The sequence below is a fragment of the Tubulanus polymorphus genome, chromosome 1 (assembly GCF_964204645.1).
Source record: "Tubulanus polymorphus chromosome 1, tnTubPoly1.2, whole genome shotgun sequence".
NCBI lineage: Eukaryota > Metazoa > Nemertea > Palaeonemertea > Tubulaniformes > Tubulanidae > Tubulanus > Tubulanus polymorphus.
The window spans coordinates 27,663,056-27,685,061 of NC_134025.1; the positions used below are offsets into that span (position 1 = coordinate 27,663,056).

The 22,006-nt window shown below is 37.2% G+C and overlaps 1 protein-coding gene and 1 non-coding gene across 2 annotated transcripts; both read left to right on the forward strand.

Annotated features, from left to right (window-relative positions):
* Positions 1 to 3,753: 3,753 nt before the first annotated feature.
* LOC141912525 (girdin-like) lies at positions 3,754 to 18,440 on the forward strand. The gene is made up of 24 exons (XM_074803780.1): positions 3,754 to 4,198; positions 4,330 to 4,412; positions 5,059 to 5,164; positions 7,076 to 7,145; positions 7,461 to 7,603; positions 9,053 to 9,175; positions 9,257 to 9,441; positions 9,714 to 9,795; positions 9,873 to 10,031; positions 10,119 to 10,265; positions 10,344 to 10,482; positions 10,570 to 11,945; positions 12,146 to 12,276; positions 12,352 to 12,636; positions 12,711 to 12,804; positions 13,029 to 13,148; positions 13,248 to 13,886; positions 13,970 to 14,202; positions 14,290 to 14,344; positions 14,430 to 14,538; positions 14,621 to 14,770; positions 15,042 to 15,125; positions 15,442 to 15,635; positions 15,737 to 18,440. The coding sequence occupies exons 1-24, from the start codon at positions 4,151 to 4,153 to the stop codon at positions 16,874 to 16,876; spliced, it is 5,895 nt and encodes a 1,964-aa protein (XP_074659881.1). The 5' UTR covers positions 3,754 to 4,150; the 3' UTR covers positions 16,877 to 18,440.
* On the forward strand, positions 12,857 to 12,950 carry LOC141898178 (Z30 small nucleolar RNA). The gene has a single exon (XR_012618530.1). It is a non-coding gene; the product is annotated as a Z30 small nucleolar RNA (small nucleolar RNA).
* Positions 18,441 to 22,006: the final 3,566 nt, after the last annotated feature.

Below are 22,006 nucleotides of genomic sequence, written 5' to 3' on the forward strand. Positions count from 1 at the left end.
GAGCTGTCTATAGATGGATCGAAATGCGATTTGACAATCTATATTAAACTCATTGACCGATTGAGTAGGACAAAACAGACATATTCGGTAAAATCACGATTGATAGAACACTATATCCGTGTTGACGCGATGTAGAGAGAATCCCATAATGATAACTAAAAAGTCCGATAATGAAACTTCGAGATAGTAGTTTATTTCAACGTTTCGACTATATCCTAATAGTCATCTTCAGGAATAATGAGAAACTACAAAAATTATGAGATATATATACAATCCAGAGACAAAGAGACTAATTCAAGTAATCAGAGATGATACAAACTAAAGGAAAATTAACGTAGAAACAGTCACACGCTAAAATAGATTCAGTAGTAAAATCAGTAGTTGAAATCAGTAGTAAAAAGACAAACTAGGGGGCACTTAAATTAAAACAATGGTGAATACAAGTTGAGAGACTAAAATAGATGAGAGAACAGATAACAAATAATCAAGGGGAATCAAGTGTTGAGTTTAACCAGTTTACAGAGGAATTTAGATATAAGTTTATTATGGGGTGAAAAACCATTGTTTAGGTTTACAACGTTGTTAGAATTTTCAATTATTAATGCAGATTCCGAAATATGTCTTTTAGTTTTATCGCTGCAAGGGTAAATTAATTCAGCATTAGCGAAATCAAAATTGTGTGAAGTCTGAAACGTTGAAATAAACTACTATCTCGAAGTTTCATTTTCGGATTTTTTCGTTATAATTGTGGGATTCTCTCTACATATTCGGTAAAACCTTTTCTACATCTTGACGATAGAAAACGAAATGAAACATCGAAATTATTTTGAGTGTTTCCGGATAGATTTGTTATCAGTAAAGTAGGTATACGTTTTTTGGAAACCATCATATTTGGTAAATGAACAAGTGGTTGTGTGCGCAATTAGTATCATGTCTGACATCAGTGGTACAACTCTGAAACAACAAGCGAAACTTCTCCAGTTACAATCTTGGAAAAATCCTGCATTGAAAACATTTTCAACGGGACCAGTCATAAACCCCCGCCCATAAACCTTACTCAAGAGCTGTTGAGGTTGAAAAAATTGAGAAAATCTTGAAATATCCAAGGTAGGTAAGGTATATATATATATTCGTGATATTGCCTTGCAATTTTTCTACCCTATCATCAACTTGTACCTCGGGGTAAAATATACCAGCGCGAAGTCTACAAATTACTACCTGCTACTGAAAGTTTAGGAGGAATATTTTAAGCTGTAAGTTCAGTGGGCGTAAGGAGCCGCTAGACGAACGATGAGCGATTCAAACACTACCATTCTGTCAACGTTTACCACAAAACCAGTCTATTATGGAATTTGCGAGCATGTTCAGGCCACCAAGCCAATTCGTTTGAAACACAAAATCAGCGTTTATATGTACATTTTCTTTTTCGGACCCGTCACACTATTGGCCATCACTTTGAATATCATAACGATTTTAGTCTTGAAAAAGATGAACAAAGAAGTTTACTATTTACTCAAAGCTCTCGCTATTTTCGATATATGTTATTCATCGAGTGTGTTTGTCATGTACCCTCTACGCGCAGTTCACCTCTATATTCATTTAGGGGATGTCATTTTGCGTGTGGATGACTGGAACTTTGGCTGGGAGTTCATACAAGTTGCGTTAGGACCGTATTATATGTTTCAACAGACCAGAAACTGGTGCGTTGTTCTTATCAGTTTAGAACGACTCGTAATTTCAATTTTCCCGTTGAAATCTAGATTGTTCTGGACACGAAAAGTAGTGAACTGTATATTATTTTTCATGAATGTTTTCAGTTTCTGTTTTTTCCTACCGTTGTTTATTCCAAATCGAGCTCTTAAACCGACAATATGCCTTCACAACCCGCCTACTCTAAGGCGAGGCAGGCATTTCGCTTACTATCGCCCTATTTTGCATGATTGGGCAAGCAGTTCATCAAGCTGGAGGGGCACAGTAACTAATATCATCGCTCCTTTGATCGCGCTGTTAGGTGTAAACATCATTCTGATTGTGGCTTTGACTGTGATCAAATTTTCAACAATTGGTAAAAGTCGTGCAGCAATAAAGAACCAAACTTCCAACACGTTAGAGTTACGTGCATTGAGAATGTCGTTTGCTCTTGTTGTTGTGTTTTTCGGGTGTGAATCAATGATATTTATCGAAAAATTTCAGTATTCGAAACACCATTTAAAACTCATTCTTATAGGTAATTTAAGTCGTTTCGAGACGCTGATGCTTCAGCGAAAACTCGCCATCGGTCTAACTGCCGTAGATTCATGTATGAACTTTTTAGTCTATTGTTTGTCTAATAGCAAATTCAGACTGGCTGTTGCTGAGTTGACGAAGCAGAAATGTAAGCACTAAGGCTGGCTTATGTCGACATGCAACGCGACGCCTACCGACTCCTACCGACGCAACTGACAGCGACCGCGATCGCAGCCCAGCTTATGTCGACTGCGCTCCGATTCGCAGCAACTGAGGCCGACAGCGGGATACGAGATCCTCCCAGTTGCTTCTTCTGCTTATGTCGGTTACGATTACTGGCAACTGCAACGGCTCAGATAAAGGATTTATGGGATTAGAGTTTAGGGGGTAAGGGTTTAAGGGGTTAGGGTTTAGATTTATAGGGTTTATAAGATTGGGGTTGATAGGGTTAGGGTTTGGAGGGTTAGATAAAGGGTTAGGTGCAGTGTCTTGAGCAAATAAACGTTCCTTACTTTTGAAATATGAAGCAACCAATGATACAACGAAACAAAGCCGTGAACCTTTGCCTTGCATTGCTGTGACATTGTTCTGTTTTCTGTTATTATTAGATGGAATTAGTATTTCGCAACATCGTTTCATAGGAACCACCCCTGGCTGCAGAAGTGTTCGTTGCGTTGTTTTTCAATTTCAAAAAGAAAAATAGAATGTTTCTACAACGCCAAATTCCTTTTCTAAGGCTAGAAATTACCTTAAGTTTTCCGTTCTGGTGGTGTTCCTAAGTTGAGTTATTTCACTAAGATATCCAACCCTTATCGGTCATTACGCCCGATCCAAAGCCGCAGTTTCACGATCCTCCACTATGATTTAGCATTTGATCCCTGACAAACAAGCCATGTAGGATCGATACAGAACGGTTGTTATAAGGTTCAATTTCTTAATGATTTTTTGCCAAAAAAATCCCAACTCGATTGCACTAAAGTTTTCCGCCCAATCGATAGCAGAACAGCGGAGGAGTCAAAGATTTATTAGTACACGGTTGGAATCCTTATTTTCACAAAAAAGTGTCATGTCACTGTTCCGTCGCCCTTTGACAACCGCGTGTACCGGTTCTAAGAGGGGTTTATTGCTGCTACTTTTTCTGATAAACCACTGGATCCGCGCGCCAGCGGGACCAGTCTAGCCGAGCGAATTTTGATATAGAAGATGGCAGCACCAGTCGGTGCATCAGTTCAGTATGGAGTTGCGAGTGTGTACTCAGATTTTAGTTAACTCAAAATGTTCAATGATCTGAACGCTTGCACTATTTTACATTAAAAAATCTTCATCCTTTTCTATGAAACTGCATTTTGAATGAAAGATTTAAAAGACGAACCTCAGCACACGTTTTATGTTAATTTTAGCAAAAGCTTATAAAAGATGTCTTCGATCGATAAACGTAAAAAACACTTGAGTAAACTTATTCGCCGGAAGCGATGACTGGCGCATGTCTACATTGTATACGCGGTATGTTGTTCGGTTCGTCGATGTAGGGAATTCTGAAAATATTTTACAGAGATTTAAAACAAGTTTATTTTGTAAGTTGATGCAGCGTTCAAGTAGCGTGGAAGGTATTTTGTGTAATCAGAGGATTAAGCACAATTTCAAGTGATTCACGAGGTTGGCCTTGCATTGTTAGTGGAATTAAGCGGCTGTTAAAAATAAAAAATCATATTTCATTCAATTTGCGCGGATTTTACGTTCACAGTCACTCGGCAAACTTCTTTAACAGGTGGTCATGCTACTACTGATGTGGTTATGAATTGCTCGAAGCTTTTGGATGGAGGAAGCAGAAGAGAATCGGTGTGAAACAATGTTGTAATTGACCCAAATTGGCTGAGAAATTGATAAGGTCTATAAATTAGATTAGATTGATAAAAAAGCCAAGATGTCAAAGAATATCCTTCAGATCATAGAGTCACCTCTCGTGACATGGGTAAGCCGATATAATCTAAAAATACTGAAGATTGGTTAGAATGTTTTAAATAGAAATCTTTGTTGTAGTATAACTTGTTGAATGTGATAGATTGAACTGTGTTTTATTATGATTGCTGATCTTTATTTCAGATGCAGACCTTCGATAAGCATTACAAATTGGATTATGAAGGTTTGGTCGATGGTGTTTATGTTCAAGAGGTTATGTGTCACATGTGAGTATATAACATATTTTCGATGTTAATAAATAAGTCATTCTACGCTGTAATCAAATGGCATTTCCTGAATGAATGAAAGCCTTATTTCACCTCATATCCTGCCATGCATGACAATGAAATTAGATTCCGAATGTCAAAATAACAATTTCTTAATTGGGTTATCATCAGAAATTTCACCCAAACCACCCACCCAGATCCTAAGCACCTATTGACGATGAAATTGATTTTAGTGCGATTAGATTTAAGATACAAAAATGATGCGCTGTTTATTGACGAGACACGCATTGCTCGCATTACCTTGTTGCTAGCAAACTGCAGTGTAACAATCCATTGTGAAAAATGGAGTCATTTTTGCCAATTCTACAATCGGAATGAACATAATAATGAGAAAACTTGATATCTTAGGTTTGTAATGATAGTTTATTTTTCACAGTCGGTTTGAAGTCACAGTGTTTTAAAAGTATCAAGAAAATGTTGTTCTATCTGTGGTAACATCAGACACTCAGGTTCTCGGTGATCAGAAAATTAGTGTTGATAAACTACTAAGCAATTCCCGTGCTTTTAACGCAGATGTTTCCTTATACTCCAATCAATGATGTAGTGCATAGTCAAATGAATATATTCTTTGCTTCCTATTTTCCAGCGACCCTCGTGCTAAAGCCGATGCTATTCATCAAGTTGTCGAAGAAAGTTCCGAACGTCTTTTGAACTGGGAAATAATCTTGAAAAACATCAAGAGCTATTACGAGGTAATCTTCGACCAATCTTTCACGTTGCCCATGATTTGTGAAAATATTCTATAGCTAGCACTATTTCTATTTGTGTCAAGTAATCTTTTATTTCTGGGTTAAGTGACCACAATAAAAAATATAGATTTGCCCCCTAATTATAACTAAATAGGTGCCACTTCGAATGGTTATTCATTCATTGCTTTTGATATCGGTCGTTAATGATATAGAAATTGCCCGTAATAGTGAGGTCAGCGTTTAATAAAAATCATTAGTCACGGAAATCTATGAAATTAGTTATCCAATTAAATCCAGTTCACTTTCGCAAACAAAGCTATTAACAAACTGAATGAAAGCATTTACCACCAGGCAAAGTTGAGCTGACTGAGAAACCTTTGTACTTTGAGTTTTGGACTTATTTTTGAATGAATGAAAAGGTGTTTTACTTGTGTGTACCACAGTAATGCATAAATCTATGTTTGTTTCGGTTTTCTTTATTTAGTTAATTGTAATCAGCTGTCAGAATGTGTATTGTCAATGTCAATGTACTCATTTTATTTGAAATCTTAGTCACAAATTTGGTTCTGATACCTTAGATTGTGTCGGGGAAAGTGTCAAGAAATTTGTGTTACTTTTCCATTTGTCCTATATTTTCTCGAGTCCTGTTCTTTTTTCATAGTTTACTTATCAATAGGGATCTGTTGGGATCTTCAATTATGGACCACCTATGAATTGATTGCTTGTTCAATGTTCGGCATTTCTGCGAAAAACATTCTGAAACTTCGCTGCTGGTGTATAGACAAACAACTCAATTTACCGAACTGATAGTTTGCGGACTGTGAGAAATTAAGTGTCATCGCAATCGTTACACCTGCAGCGACCGGAGTGTACAATTACTGGGACCATTAGGATCCGTAGGAAATGTCGATAATTTGACACTAAATAATAGTTATGAGTAATGACTACGGTCCCCATGTGGTAAAAGAATTCAACCACAATAAGTGTGAACAAGTTGTACCTAAGCACACATTCATTCAGATCATTCAAACTATGATTTATAGAATTTTTTTACACTCTATTATCCATTTGATTTCGACTGCTATTGAATTGCACTCTCACTTTTCTTTATTTGACTCGGATAAGGAATACGCAATTTAGCCTCATTTTGTATTATAACTAGAATAGAATTAAATCCATTCTGCTGAACTCTAGATATTTTCTATTACGTATGCCACAAAGATGCAACATATTTTACAAGTTTGCATCTAGACTGAATTTTGTTATTCCTTTATGTGAACATGTTGTAGGCCTTCTAGAGTTTTGCTTTGTAAAGCATTTACGCATATTCAGCAGGGGTCCCATCTTGTTGGGCTTTGATCACATAATTTTTTAATTTCCATTATGCAAGCTCTAGTGAATAACAATAGTTTCTGAACAGTCATGAGCCTCCCGCCGCATGCGTTGTTGTGCCAAGTGCTAGGAAGAGTTATTCATTATCATGGAAATGATATTTCAAAGAAAGAAAAAAAAACAAGAAATGGAAATTACTTTTCTTTGTTGTTTTCTCCCTATAGCAATATAAACCTTTCATTACTAGCGAGATTGATTATCAGCACTACTGTTTAACTAGAGTCACTGCAATTCTATTGATAACGATGGAAATATATATATATATAGATTATTGATCTGAACATGGTATTGAATATGATTTCATTGATCGATTGGTGATTGATTATAAGTCCGATCAAATGCAGTTTCCCTTCCCTTTTTATCATACGTTTACGAACATACCTGTAATTTCTTAATAACTACTTTAATCAACTCTGAATTCAATATTCCTCCTATCCGTGTTTATCTATAAGAAGTAATGATTTGTTGATTTACCTGTTTAGTGTAAATAATTGCAGAATTCGTTCTCTGTTTCGATTTCAGGATGTTCTACAGCAACTGATTATTATGCCGCTACCTAATGTTATGACAATCAGTAGATCACCGGATTCTGGTAAGCTTCTTATCTTTGCGAAGTTGAGAACGTTTATTTTCATTAACGTGGTTCGTGTTGTTATTGCTCTTGATTAAATTTCGAGTTAGATCATGATATTTTCAATTATATGCCTCATGTAAGTGTTTGTTCATGATCCCCAATTACTCTAAAAACAGATATACTTCATGCAGAAAACATTAATTGGGAAGAGTACTTTTTAAATAGTTGATTGTAGTAATTCTGAGTCTGAAGTATCCGATCACCGAGTATAGTACTTGTATTTACTAGGCCTAGAAACGTTTAAATTTACACATTTACTGTTTCGTTTTTCAGATTCCGCTCATGATGAAATAAAGAAATTTCTACTGCTGGTTCTGGGATGCGCCGTCCAGTGCGAGAGAAAAGGAGAATTTATCGACAACATCAAACAGTTAGATATAGAAACTCAGGCGGCTATCGTCGAATGCATCAAAGAGGTAGGGCACCGTAGTGCAAGCATACTTCAACGATAAAACATCACTAGTTGCCATAGAGATTCAATAATACTATGAAAAGTATATATCGACAAACTTATTAAACGGCTCTGAAGCTTTTTCCGACTGTAGACGAGCTTCCTGAAAAGATTGCCCTATAAAAAACGCGGTAGCGTTATAATTAAGTTACCGGGTAGTTTGTCACCCGTATATCCGTATTGGAGTTTATTCTTCGCGAATCCTGGGGGAAATTATTCCAAACCGAACCAATTTCACTGAAAATAATGTTCGGATTATTATTTCTCATTGTGAAAAATTCTTCGTGTCATTCAATTTCCGGCAGCCATTCATCGCGCGAAGAAAAGATCGTATAGCTGTTTTTTTTTTCTCTCGTGACGTTTTTCGACGTAACGATACATGTTTAGAACAAAGATATTGTTAGAATGTTCAGGGCGTTTTGTTTATAACGCTAGAAAGAAGTGTGTTAATACTTTCAAAGGAAGATTTATGCGCGGAATTTATCTTCGTGGCCTTCGCAATGTGGGGAAATCGGTTCAACAGAACAATAATTATTGTGTGAGAATAAAGCTTTATTAAGGCTATGATTAATGATTGTTACAAAAGCAGTGCCGGTCTGTTTGCTTTCTGATCGGGGTAAAGTGAATTCCACCGGGTAGAGCTATGTACTATTCATTCCTAATATACACAAAGACCAATAATACAAGAATTAGTCATTAAACAGAGTAAAGTAAATCCAGAAACACAGCGCGTCTATACTACTAAGTCCCTTCGTAATAGCCTTATCGCACGATCAGACAATATTTTTGAAGTAAACGAAATTTTCCTCGTTCTAGATATAGCAGATATCGGGAAGTTCAATGAACAATACGAACATGATAACAAGAGTAGGCTACCTAATAAAATTTCATACCTATTCTAGAAATTGAATGCATTGAATACTGATAAATGATTCGATTCTCTATTGAAATGAATTTTTTGTATCATAAATCAAGGGGGTCTAGCCTAAAGACTCGCTTCAGTGGTGGCATATAACTGTTTATGTAACGATGCTGGGACATGTACACAGGGCGGGACAGGTTTACAGTATTAGTCACCTTATTGTTCATTTGTGAATATTAAATATAACAATCAGATGGCAATAGAGTAGAGTAGATATCCCGCGATTTATCCAGTCCTGAGCTGGCACACGCCTGTACAATTCCCACTCAACCAGTTAACAATACCACGTGAAATAGCAGATGTGAAACACAGAACGTTTTCAATACATTTTAATGACCTTTCATGTCTGTCAGATGGATTCACTTGATCCATACGCGACCATAATAATGTTTACCTTTATAGTGAATCTATGATCCCCTGAGGAGTTTCGATTGTCTGAAACAACGTATTGTTCGCAGATCAATGAAATCTTTGTGTTTATTTCAACTTCAGATAACGGATGATAAAAAGAATGTTTGCACCATCGACATAGCATCTCAAGGTGTTACAGATGATACGAAAAATGTCTACAATCAACTGAAATCCGTCCTTAGGGAAAGAGATATTTACCTAGATGTACGTCAATAATTAGTTGTTTTTGTTGTAAAAACTTCAAACTTTAGCTAATTCATTCTCCATTATTTCATCGATTATTAGGAAATCAAAGATTTAACTCAAAGTTTAGATCAGTGTCAAGATCAATTGGATGCCGCTCAGAAAGCCACGGGTAACATCAATCTCAATGTTCCGTTAACAACGTCCCCTAAAACTCAGGAAAAACATCATCTCGGAGTTGAATTAGCTGATTCGAAAGCCAAACTCAGACGCTTACGACAGGAGATGTAAGAATTTTGAAATATTCATATATATATAACTTAACACTTGGACATGATATTCCAGAATTGGATTTCATGTTCGATTGTTACGAGTTGCTAACATCTGTTGTGATAAAGGTTTATCAGGTTTCTACTGATAAAGGGTACGAGATAAAATATAAAACTGTCTAAAATATAAAACTGTCGTCCATGATCTTGTACTTGTAAAAATGTTTGGAGAGTTTCCAGATGGTCAGATCATCATATTCTTATTTTGGATGTATTTTATTTGTTATCAGAGAAGACAAAAATGAAGTTACGCAAGAATTGAGAGATGAAGTTGAAGATCTGAATGCTACATTAACAAGACTTCGTAATGAGGTATCTATCGTTTAGAATTTTCCATTTCAACGAGTGAAAAGAATAGACCTGTTGTAACCTTTTTTGATGTCGTTTAGAATTTAGCACTGTCACAAGATGCTAGGGCAGCACGAGCTTACCGTGATGAGATCGATGCATTAAAAGAGAAGGCTAACAGAGCTGAGAAACATGAATCTGAAATCAACAAATACAAGGAGAAATTGAACGAATTGGAATTTTATAAGTCCAGAGTCGAGGTCAGTAATCAAACCCGGTTCTGGCGTTCTTTATCTTCGTAGAATGAATGAAATGATTAAAGAGGTGAATGTTGTTTATTTCGGTAGGAATTGCGAGCTGACAATCTGATAGTCTGCGAAACTAAAACGATGCTTGAAGATCAACTAGAAGCGTGTCACAAACGCATAGAATCTGTGATAGAACTGGAAAATGAGCTGATGAAATGTAAAAAACAATTGGAAGAATTATCAGTGGTAAGTTTTTCCTTAATTTTGATGTTTGTCAGGCTTTATTATCCAATATCTTTCATATTTCAATTTGTATATCTATAGGGTCGGGACCATGACAGAGAGCAAATCCAAACCTTGATGAGTGAGAATGCTCGTTTGCATTTAGAAGTTAAAGGGCATCTCAATGAGAGTTCTAATCTGGAACAAGAGTTACAATCTTCTATCAAAGATAATGAAGCTGGTAAGCCTTTTCTAGAATATTCTTGCTAGTACAAAATGTAGTGTTTTAAAGTTCTTGAGTCTTGAGGATGTTACGATCTTGTTTCAGGTGCAAGTGGATCGTTGTCAGAACAGCTCAGCGAAACGGTCAACACAAAACTGTTTCGTTTAGAATTAGAAAATCAGAGATTACAGAAAAAACTACTCGAGAAGCACGACCTGGAAAATACTCACAACACCGAACTGGAGAAAGAGAATCGAAGGCTCGGGAAAAAGATCGAAAAATACCAGGAAACGCAAGCGAAAGAATCGGAAGAGATTCTACGATTAGAAACGGAACAACAGGAATTATTGCAAGAACAGGAACAGTTAACGCATACAATCGAAACGGTTAAAGAATCGACGACTCGTCAAATACGAGAGCTCGAGATGGAGAACGAATACTTGAATCAATCGTTACATACGCTTCGTGAACGCAATGAAAAAACAAACGATATACGACTGCAGGAGTTGGAACGCGATAATAAACGAATGGATAAAACGGTGAAGGATCTAACGAATAATCTGTCGACGTTGGACTTCGATCATCGGAAATTGCAGAAATCGTACGAAAAACTGCGAGAGAACGTGTCGAAAATCAGCGAACTAGAACAGAACAGGGACGCGTTGGAGAAACAAAACGCTGAATTAACTAGAACTGTTCAAACGTTGAAGCTTACCTGTGATAAATACGAAACTTTAGAACAAAATATGTCTGACTTAGAAGTCGAAAATCAAAAGTTAGTCAATAACGTGCAGAATCTTAAATCGGTTATATCGAAATTGGAGAAATTCGAACAGGATTGCGTCACTTTATCGTTGGAAAATCAAAAGATGCAACGTACTTGCGACAATATGAAGAAGTCTGCGACGCGGGTTGTTGAGCTCGAACACGAGAAAGATCAGTTAAGCAACGAAATTCAACAGCTTAAAAAGACAATTCAGGTTCAAATAACGGAGAAATCAAAATACGAACAAATTGAAATCGACACTCTCGATGTTGATAATGAAAATCAGAAGTTATTGAAAAATTTACAACTAGTGACAAAACGGGTCGAACAGTTACAAGCTGATAACGATGATCTAGAAACTGAAAACGAAAAACTATTGAAATCATTGGAAACTGTGAAACTGTCCGTCAGAAAGTTGGATGATCTGGAAAAAATGAATCGCGAATTCGAAATCGACGTTAGCAATTTGCAAAAACAGAAAATGGCTTTAGAACGAGAAACGAAGAAGTTGAAACAGTCGAATGAAGTAAGAGAATCTAGTCTAGACGAGATGAATGCTAAACTAGCGTTACTCGAAAGAGAGAACACTGATATGAAGAAACAGGTTGATTACCAGACTGATGTCGGCAGTAGAGTGAAAGAATTAGAAACGGAAAATCGTGAATTGATCCATAATCTTACAGTTGACAAGAAAACGTTGACTAAACTGAGAGAGGTACGTACTGAGTTTTATTTATCATTTTCATTTATCAATAATATCAAAAATACATACATACTCTTTATGTATTTTTGATGATATGCACTGTACATTTCGAGATTTTGACACAATGAAGGAGCAAGCCAATGGCTGTGCAAACATTAAAAGAAACAAGAATTGAGATTTGGAAACTGATCAATTTGGTAATTCGATTTTAGGACCTTGTGAATGAAAAGGTGAAGTGTCAACAATTGGATAATCAGTTAGAGAAATTAACGTGGAAATTGGATAAGATTGGTTTGAAGAAAGAATCGATTTTAGCGACAGAGGTTGAAGCCGAAGGAGAAAGGTATGTTGATATCTATTGAGCCATTTTTGGTATTGAAAGGTAGCAGGTAATGATTTTGAATATTTGTTTTTTTAGTCGAATGAAAGCTTTAGAAACGATGATGGAAGACGTGCTGAAGAAAAGCCTCGAAACGCGAGATGAGAAAATAGATGTGCTCGAGTTACGTCTGGAAGAATCGAAACTGAGGAACACAAAACTACAGGACGAGCTGAAACAGAATCGTGTACAGATGGAACTGTTCAGAGAGGAATTCGGCGAGATGCACGATTCAGAGATGATCGATCAACAAAATAATCACAGCAATCGTAGTAATAGCGTCGGTAGTTTACAAACTAGTCCAGAACATACGTGTAAACAGGGGTGTGTATTCTTCTTAACGCTGCTGTAAAGATCAGTGAAATTTGGTCTTTAATTGATGTATTTTTCCTTTATAGTCGAGTCAAAACATCGGTCAATTTCACTCCAACACGAAATACACCATCGGAATTCCTAATGATTCGTGAACATCTAGTTGATGTTGAACGTACGGTAGGTTTGAATGTTTTGTAGTTTTATGATTGGTTTGAATCTGTTTGTAGGATTGTAATGATGAACTAAGTTTAGATTGACCTGATATCACTTATATTATTGATGTGTTGATCAGGACATGATCACATAATCTTCTCTCTGAACAAGCCCTCAATAAAGATCTAATCTTCATTTCCCATCAATTCTGCCTTTTATGAGACTTGAGATTGATTTTTACTCCTCAGAATGCTGCGCTTGCAACTGAAAATAAGATAATGAAAACGACTGTTCAGAATTTGGAAAATCGATGTCAGAACTTGGAAACTAAAGCTAATGCGTTACAGAATCATAACTCTGAGTTACAGGTGAGTTTATCAAGCCCATAATAAATGCTCATCGCATCTACCAGAGGTCATGATTATGTGGAATTTGATGTACTTATCGTAATGTCGTTTCGATTGCAGATGTCTAGCAGCAACCTTCAGTCACAGATCGCGAAACTACAAGTAGAAAACTCGACATTAGAGTCGCAGAACTATACCCTACAAGGTCAGACGGAAACGTTGAGAGCTCTGCAGATTGATCACGAATCATTAGTCGGTCGACATGAAGAGTTACAGAACGCTCACGAATCTCTGGTCGGTGATCACGAAATACTTCAGCAACTTCACGAACAACTGTCGGTCGATTACGAAACGTTGATCTCCGAACACGGCAATCTGAAATCCGCCCATAAATCCGTCCGACACGAGTTCAAAGAACTGAATGAGAAATACCAACGTTTGCTTCGCGACAAGGAGTACGTCGAACGTATGAAGGTCACAGTCGAGCAAGATCAACAAAAACTTCGCTCGGATTCGAAGTCTTTAGGCACGCTACAAGTGGATTACGTGAACACGCGCGAAGAGTTGAATCGCGTCAATAATAATTACGATAAATTGAACGGCGAATACGGAGATTTACTGAGGGAATACAAGAACGTGAAATCATCGTATAACTCATTACAGTTGAAACATACAGAATTACAAGGAGATATGGCTGATTGTAGAGATCAACTGAACACGATGGATGTCGAAGTTTCAAAAATGGCCAACAAGGTGGAAGTAAGTATATTGAAGTGTATTTAAAATTGGATAAAGCGTTGAAGGTTTGGCTAGTTAATCGTGTTAATTCTCTTATTTGACAGGCTTTAGAGTCACTAAACGCTCAACTGGCGGAAGAAAACAAAAGTCTGATTCATCAGTTGCAGACATTACTCGCTCAGAACCACGAACTGATAACGCAGACGTTAGAATCAAAAGATCAGTTCTATGAAGAAGAGAGAAGTTACATGGAAAAACTGTCCGATCTACGGCGACAGAAAGAGAAACTCGAAGAGAAAATAATGGAGCAATATAAACGCAATGATCCTCCTAAGAAGTAAGTGTTTATACCTAATATTAGAAAAAGTGATGAATATAAAGTAAACTTGTGTTTGGTTTCTAATAAGCAAGTCTTGTATTTCAGAAATCGAAGTTTCGGGGCACATCTCGTAAGGAAAGCCAGAGGTTTTATTACAAAGGTATGAAAAACTGAAGACTATCAGATATAATTGAAAAAGCTATGAATTTTGAGCTTAATATGTAAATGTTGTGTTTGTTTTTCAGCGAAATCGTGGCAGTAAATTCGATGTGAATTCATCATCTCCTGATCAATCTATCTGTGATCCTGCAAATGAATCATTCAGTAGTTCAGAGACTGCAAGCCGTAAATACAGTGAGTCAACGTATTTCGAAATCTAGAATATCTGTTTCAGAACAAGTATATACTAAAGACAATACTTTGATATTAATTACAGGTGATCCGAATTATCGCAGTACACAAGACTTAACTTCATCTAGTCCAAAACTTTCTAAACAAGGAAAACATTTGTCATCATCGACAACTGCTGTGAATCTGCTCGGCAAAAAGGAATCAAATGAAGGTGGATTTTCATTTAGCTTGAAAGGTAAAGGTTGCACAGCTTGATAGTATTGTAGTTTGTGAGATACACTGTAGGTGGGAGGCTCGTAGATTGATCTATAAATGCTGATGAATAATGCTTTCGTCTACTGTAATAATCTTCTAAACTGTAGTTGTTTTTGCGCTTGAAAATTGAACACTCTTAATTTTACTGATATGAGCAGCACTTAGAGTAGTTATGGTTTTGGTGCGCATTGATGATTAACTGTCCGTAGATATAGCTTTTTTCGCTAACGTTTTCTGCCAACAACTTTTAGGCTCTAAATCGAATGATGATCTCTTGGATGAAGGTACAGCACGTTCAAAAAAGAAATCTCGTACACCCCGTAAAGGTATAACAGGTTAAAGGAGACACTTTAATTAGTTTTTTGCTTATCTAATTATCATCTTTTATAATAAGCATCACAAAAAATATTATTTATCACACCGACACAACAAACTGAAAATGTATGTTATTCACTCAGTTTACTAATTCATTAAGATTTGTGTGTAATTTTAAGATTTCATTTGTTTATTCTTGTAAAATGTTCACTTGTTATTGATCAATGATATGAAACATTACTCAGTATATATGCGATTCATTGTAGTATCATTGTTCATTTAGCCGATGTGGTTGAATTGAATGAGAAAATTAATGCTCATTTCTGTTAATTCTAGATGATAAAATCAGCCAGAAATCTGAATCATCGGCATCATCCGGCACTCCGGCTGTTCCGAAGAAGAAACTCATTCCGGGTTCTATGAGTATTTATGATCGATCTCCTAATACATCGCCGCGTAGTTCCACTGCTAGTTTATTGTCGATGATGGAATTTCTGGATGATATCAGTACTCGGTCTCCTGCCTCGAGGGTAATTACTTCAATCTCACCGACAATTTCTATTTCCTTTTCATCGACATTGAAGTCCTCATTGTGCGATTATTTGTTTTATTTTGTACGTTTATTTTCCAGCGTAAAATGGTTCGAAAAGAATTGGATAAAAAGGTCGAAGCAGAACCGGCGAAACCAGTATCGGTGACTCCATCTAAACCCGATATCGTAGCTTCGCCGAGGTCGGATACTATCAGCGAATTGTCCGATAATAGTCCGAGTCGTCGACAGTTACCGCAGGTTCCTCGTTCTCCGGTCGGTAGCGTGCGTTCGCAACAATCGCAGGAGAGTCCGCCGCGACCTAAACCCGACCTAGTTCCCGATCGCCGTCATTCGACCTTCGTTCCGCCGAAAGATGTAGCGAGTTCAGACGAGAGACTGGTCAGCGCGCGGCGATATTCGGCGCAAACCGGTCCGTATAAACCGCCGTTAGATACGAGCTTCGTTAGTTTACCGGGTACATCCACTCTACCGGGTACTTCTACCCCGATGTTCCGTCAGAGTAACCAGCAACCTCCCGTCAGAGCTCGCCCTCGCCAGCGTCCAGCCAGCGCTCGACTCGTTAGAGAACCTAACTCACCCGCTCTAGATAAACAAATGATGCACGAGGGTCCGGATGCGTCGTTTATCTCAGGCGGCGCTGGCGCTGGTGGTGGTGGTGGTGGTGACAATCGTTATAATCGTAGAGCTTTATCTCCACCTCCTCTACCTCAGAAACCGAATAACAGATCGGTGAGCGTGTCCGGGGATAGTTACTCTACTTTAGAGCGTCGACAACTACCTCGACACCCGCCACCCCTCATTCCAAATAGACCACCCATTCCGAGTAGTAAACCGCCGCTGCCGATGTCGCAGGAAAATCGTACGCATTATACTACGAACAATCTAGCGCCTTCGCACGGACCGCCGGTACCGCCACCTAGGAAACGAGTTGGCAGCAATCCGAATCTGTTGGATGACGAGCCGGCGACGCCCGTATTCCGTAATCTCGTGCGTCCGGCTAGCGCGCACGTCTCCACACGACCTTCGATGAATTATTCCTCATCGAGAACGTCGTTAGCGACGTTACAACAGCCGTCGGCGTCTGATACTGAAACTAAAGACAACCTACCTGATTCTGCATCGGCGCCATCTAATGGGGAACAAACGAACAATAATACAACTGATGAATCTGGTAAACCGAAGAAGAATTCAATCTGGTATGAATATGGCTGTGTGTGAATGACTGATTGTATAGTTGTATGATGTGAATAAGTAGATTATAATATTATGTTATATATAAATCGTCCATGGTTTTTCAAGTAAATGTTCAGCGTAGTTGTCCATTTTGAGTGGTGTTCACTAGAGAAACATTCATTAACTAAAACTATTGAAATTCTGTATGATAAAGGCCACACAAGTCTTAATCTTAAGAAATTTATTTATTTAGAAATCGATCCTCATATGAAATATGAGATTTGCCATTACTGATAGTGTCGGTTTTAAAACGGGATTCGCTGCTCTGTTTCTCTTGTAGTGTTAGAAATGCTGATTTTGAAGAAGAGTTTTTCTTGTAAATATTACGTGTTAAAGAGTAAAACGTTTGTTACTATCCCCGCCCGGTTTCCCTAATGTTTTATAATGATTTATAGTGTAATAATTGTCAGTTATCCGTCCAGTGAAATTGTTGCTTAGTTACATCCAGTCGTATTGAAGTGTTTAATTTACATTAATTTAGAATCGTTGTATTGTCTAATAATAGTTGAATATGTCGGACTAGAAAAATTCAAACGTACATATCAAATATATCGTATGACACTGTATCTAAATGCACAGAGTATGTATCTTATAGGAGATTTACAGATCATGTAGCTTTGAAATTATGCCTAGCGTTCACGAGCCGTACAATTAGATGAATGATATCGAAATGATTGAATATCTTACTTCCCCTGATAATCATTGCAAAATAATAATCCGTAATATATGATTCAGTATACTGTATATCGATCGTGGCATTTTCGTGTAGCTACCTCTTCAATTTAATATATATATATAATAGGCTTCTAGAAAATGGCAATTTTCTCGTAAAAGTTTGCACATATACATGTATATAAACAGGGGCAAACGTATTTATATTTTGAGTAGAACAAAGTTTTTTACAAACTAAAAAAAGTATTAGATCGTATATGAGCTTAGGAATCGAATAACTGATTTTATAGTACATGTATTGTCAAATTCTCCCGTTGCAGGGGTTTCACAGTAAACTATTAATAGTATTTTTCGGCCTGTGATGTTTATCAATGCTTGAACATTCCACAGTTGAACATTCCTATCAATTAATGAACGTTCGGTCTAAAATGGTGTCTTCCTTTCTCTTGTGAGCAGAATTCTCAATCAGAAGAAGAAAAAAAAAACAGGAATATCCACTCTGAACTAATTAATAAATAATGTTTGTGTAAAAAGCAGTCGATATGTTTTTTGATTGCCAAACCCTATTGATAATATTGTGCTCTAATGTTTAGACTTACAGTGAGAGGTGCTTCATCTTGTATCGTCAGATATTTCACAGTTGAGATAATGTGCTACATTTTCAGAACATTTTAATAGAAGTTCGATATCGTGTCATTATGGTCATTACAACTCTTCAACGGGCGTTTCATAAAAACGATTGCAATTTCATATTGTAAGGTTGAGTTAATAAATGACAATGTCAATTATGAAACGTCCCCTCTTTAGATCTATTTTGTATAGAATGTTGTACATTTATATAAATACAAGAATTCTTTGATTTTAGACCATTTTTATACTGGTGCTTATTGATGTATAGAAAATACAACTCATCCAATATGAAATCCATCTTTGTGTCTTGTGTTCCCTGCTTTCAAAATCTCCAGAGGCTCAGATAACAGATTAAAGGATGCTGCTTGCTGTGATTGTTTTCCTGGTCGAGAATAATTGAGGAGATTGATTTAAAAGATCATTATCAGACATTCTGTCTGTACGGCGTTGTGAGCAAATTTAATTTTCGATAATCTCTTGCGTGCCATTATTTTCACAAAAGCCTCAAGTAACTCGTAATGTCTCGCGCATGAGCTGCAAGATAAATCATAAACCTCGTAAAAATGATCGATTCCACCGTTTTTATTACTTATCTCCCTAGAGGGGAAACGTTTTCAAATTATGTCACTGATCGTGGATGAAAGCAAGCGATCTCGTTACCCAACAAACATCGCGCTCTGGAAAGAAATTACCTCGTCAGAGAGTATCGTACAAGTTGATTGATCGACTTTCGAATTTATTGCATTTCCAAATTGCTTAGAAATCAATGAGGCAGGTGATTACGTCTTTAGGAATGAAAGCAATACTCGTATTCCACGTCAAATTGGCCCCATAAATTGCCATCAGTTTCATCACCTTCATCCGTGTCGTGGATGGAAAATCACGGAGGTTCCTGACATAACAAACCAATAAAATGTTAACCCCAACCACAGGCCTGCTGCTGTCAGGATTTCAGATATGAGATAATTCATGCGTGTGGGAAATATTTTGCACCGAAGTGGTGATACAGATTAACGTCGATTCTGAAATAATCATTTACGTCAAGCGTCGATGTATGTACGTCTAAACATGTGATCCTCCCCATTAGCCCAGATTCGATTGGAAACCGCAGCGAAATGAAATCAATCAATCCATCAATAAAGTGTCTCCCGATAGGTAACAATATGGACTCGTCGAATCCTATTTTCTATTGAACCAGAAGGTAACGCGATACTTGTTCATCATTGCCATTAAGAGCTTCATCTTGTCGGTGACAGGAAACCATCGCCATCTCCCAATATATATGTATACATGTTTGATAAGTAGCTACTGAAAGCTTCGCAAGATCGCGGTTCATCACGGCTATCGGGAAAATACAAATCTAATCTCCGAAACTGGGAGTCTTCTTGAACCTTAAATCAGCTTAATGTCCATTAATGTAGTATAGTCCTATATTATACTTAGGTTAAATCGCTTTCTAATACCGCATGTCTTCGCGTGCATCGCAGTTGTTAAAATCTTCGATACCTCGAGGGTTCGATTGTCTCAACTGTCTAATTCAGTTCGTCGTAAATATACACGCAATTGTCGAATTGCGTTTAATGACGACTCGACGGAAGATACTAATTGTCTTTTCTCGGAATTTCTCTTTTGGATTAGATTGTTTACTTAACCATCTTATCAAAGAAAAGACGTCAATACCAGATAATTCTTCGTGATAAAAATCCCTTTGTATTTTTCACCGTTTGGGTAATTGCACTTAGATTGAAAAGAATACAAGTGAAACCCGTGTAATGAATGTAACTGGAATCCAAAGAAAGTGATTCTATATTGAACTGCATTTCCTCCATTGCTTCTTCACCGTTCGGAATGATAAGGGCAATTTCTCGTATAGCATTGATTGCTATTGTACCGGTTTTCTATTTTCTCTCCCCAAGCTTAGTTACCCCCGTGGGGATACCATTTTCTTATCACAGCACGTTCGTTACCGCCGTGTGGTTGCAGGGGATATTTTATAATACGCCTCTCTTTTCTATCAGTAACGACGTAAGATTAAATAAGCATAAGTCAACTCTGGCATGAACGCCATATATGACATTACCTAATTTGGTGTAAAAATTTCGAAGCCGAACCGTTCAAATGCTCGGTTTTCGAATTTTCACGCGACACGCTTACGAAAACATAAAGGTATCCCGGCGGTGTATTAAGAGTTTTATATCTTTTCTAGTTCATCCGATTAATCTGTTTCTTCAGACACTTCATTTCCTCACCCTCACGTGAGCATCGCCGATGGGGCAGTGTTAGCGGATAAGGTGAAACGGTTCATTGCCATAAATGTGCCAGTGACAGCTTCTTTCTCAGACCAATAAGTCTATTCACACAGCATACAAGCATTTGTCAACCATTTCTTCATCAATCTACGTGGTCTACGTTCCAATTAAAAGCTAAACATTCGTTCAATATTGGAAATAGGTCGATCCAACGTGATAATGACTTAAATATCAATCAAAGGGTGATTTATATTGACTGCAAGATTGGTCAATAATAATGACATTTTCATCAACAACAAATCTCAGGACATATATAGAATATCAATGGTTGAGAACGAGTGAGCTCTTGAGCTACTTCCGCGTCGCGGTCGCCAGTGATCCGAGCGAAGTCGATGCATCGTGCGCGACGCTGGAGTTGACTCGTTGGTTTATTTTCTTCTGCGATCATTTCTGAAGAGTTGTTTCAGATAAAAACATTCCTAATTTTTGTACAGACAGTAAAAGATAAAAATAATGAAGTTGTGTCGTGTTATGGAACTGAATGAGTTCGGATTTATTTGAATTGACAGATGGATTAATGGAATGTTTGGTGATACTCGTGCGGGAAATATGGAATTTTGGGCATAAACTATTATCGATCTATGTGTTGCTTTTATAAAAAAGAAACATTCAAACAGCTTGTCTACCTCTTCTGCTCATCTGACCACATACAGGTATGTCCGTTAAAAAACTTCACAGTTTTGAAAATCCGACGATATTTCTCAAATGTGCGTTATATGTCCGCAAAAATAGTTAATGTTGTGGTATAGAGTTGAACCAACCTTGGCAGGAGCGGGTGTTTGCAAATAATTCAAAAGGATCTTAATAATCAATATGAGATGATACGTATGAGAATAATTTATAGTGGTTTATTACGCTATTATTAGATTTCCATTAAAACTGGATAAAACAAATTAATTCGTACATGATGATTTAGCACGGCGTATTGATAGCACTTAGCATTCACATTGACTACAGAAACGTCTGTAAGTTTTTTGATTTGGTGATAACTAACTAACTAACTGGCAAACGAATTCGTGTAAAACGGACACGACGAGAAAATAAATAGCACCACCTGGGAATATCGAGATAAGACTTGGCTATGAATATTTTACTAGTCTCGACCGAGTTAATGACATGGGGAATTTATCTATAAATTGCAGATTGAGATCAGTCTGGGCTCGAATAATGATTATGATACTTAGTCAAAAACGAGAAAACTTGGTCCATCTGTACTCCCGCTATTCTTTTAAACTAGCGTACGCCGTAATTTCAGTTGTAAAATTCTGACAGCATTCTTCTCAAATGTTCAATATATGTACAGAATATAAATGGTAACATTTTTACGAATCTGAATAAATAATTTAGTTCAATTGCGTTAGTTTAGCCCATAGCAAATATAGCTTACGTGACGTGTAGTTAGATGAAACTCGTGGGATCCAGACAGCGTGATGGTCTCGTAGATTACCCCGGGTTAAAACATCACCATTCATCTGGAAATTTATTTTTTCCGTCTCGAGTTCTT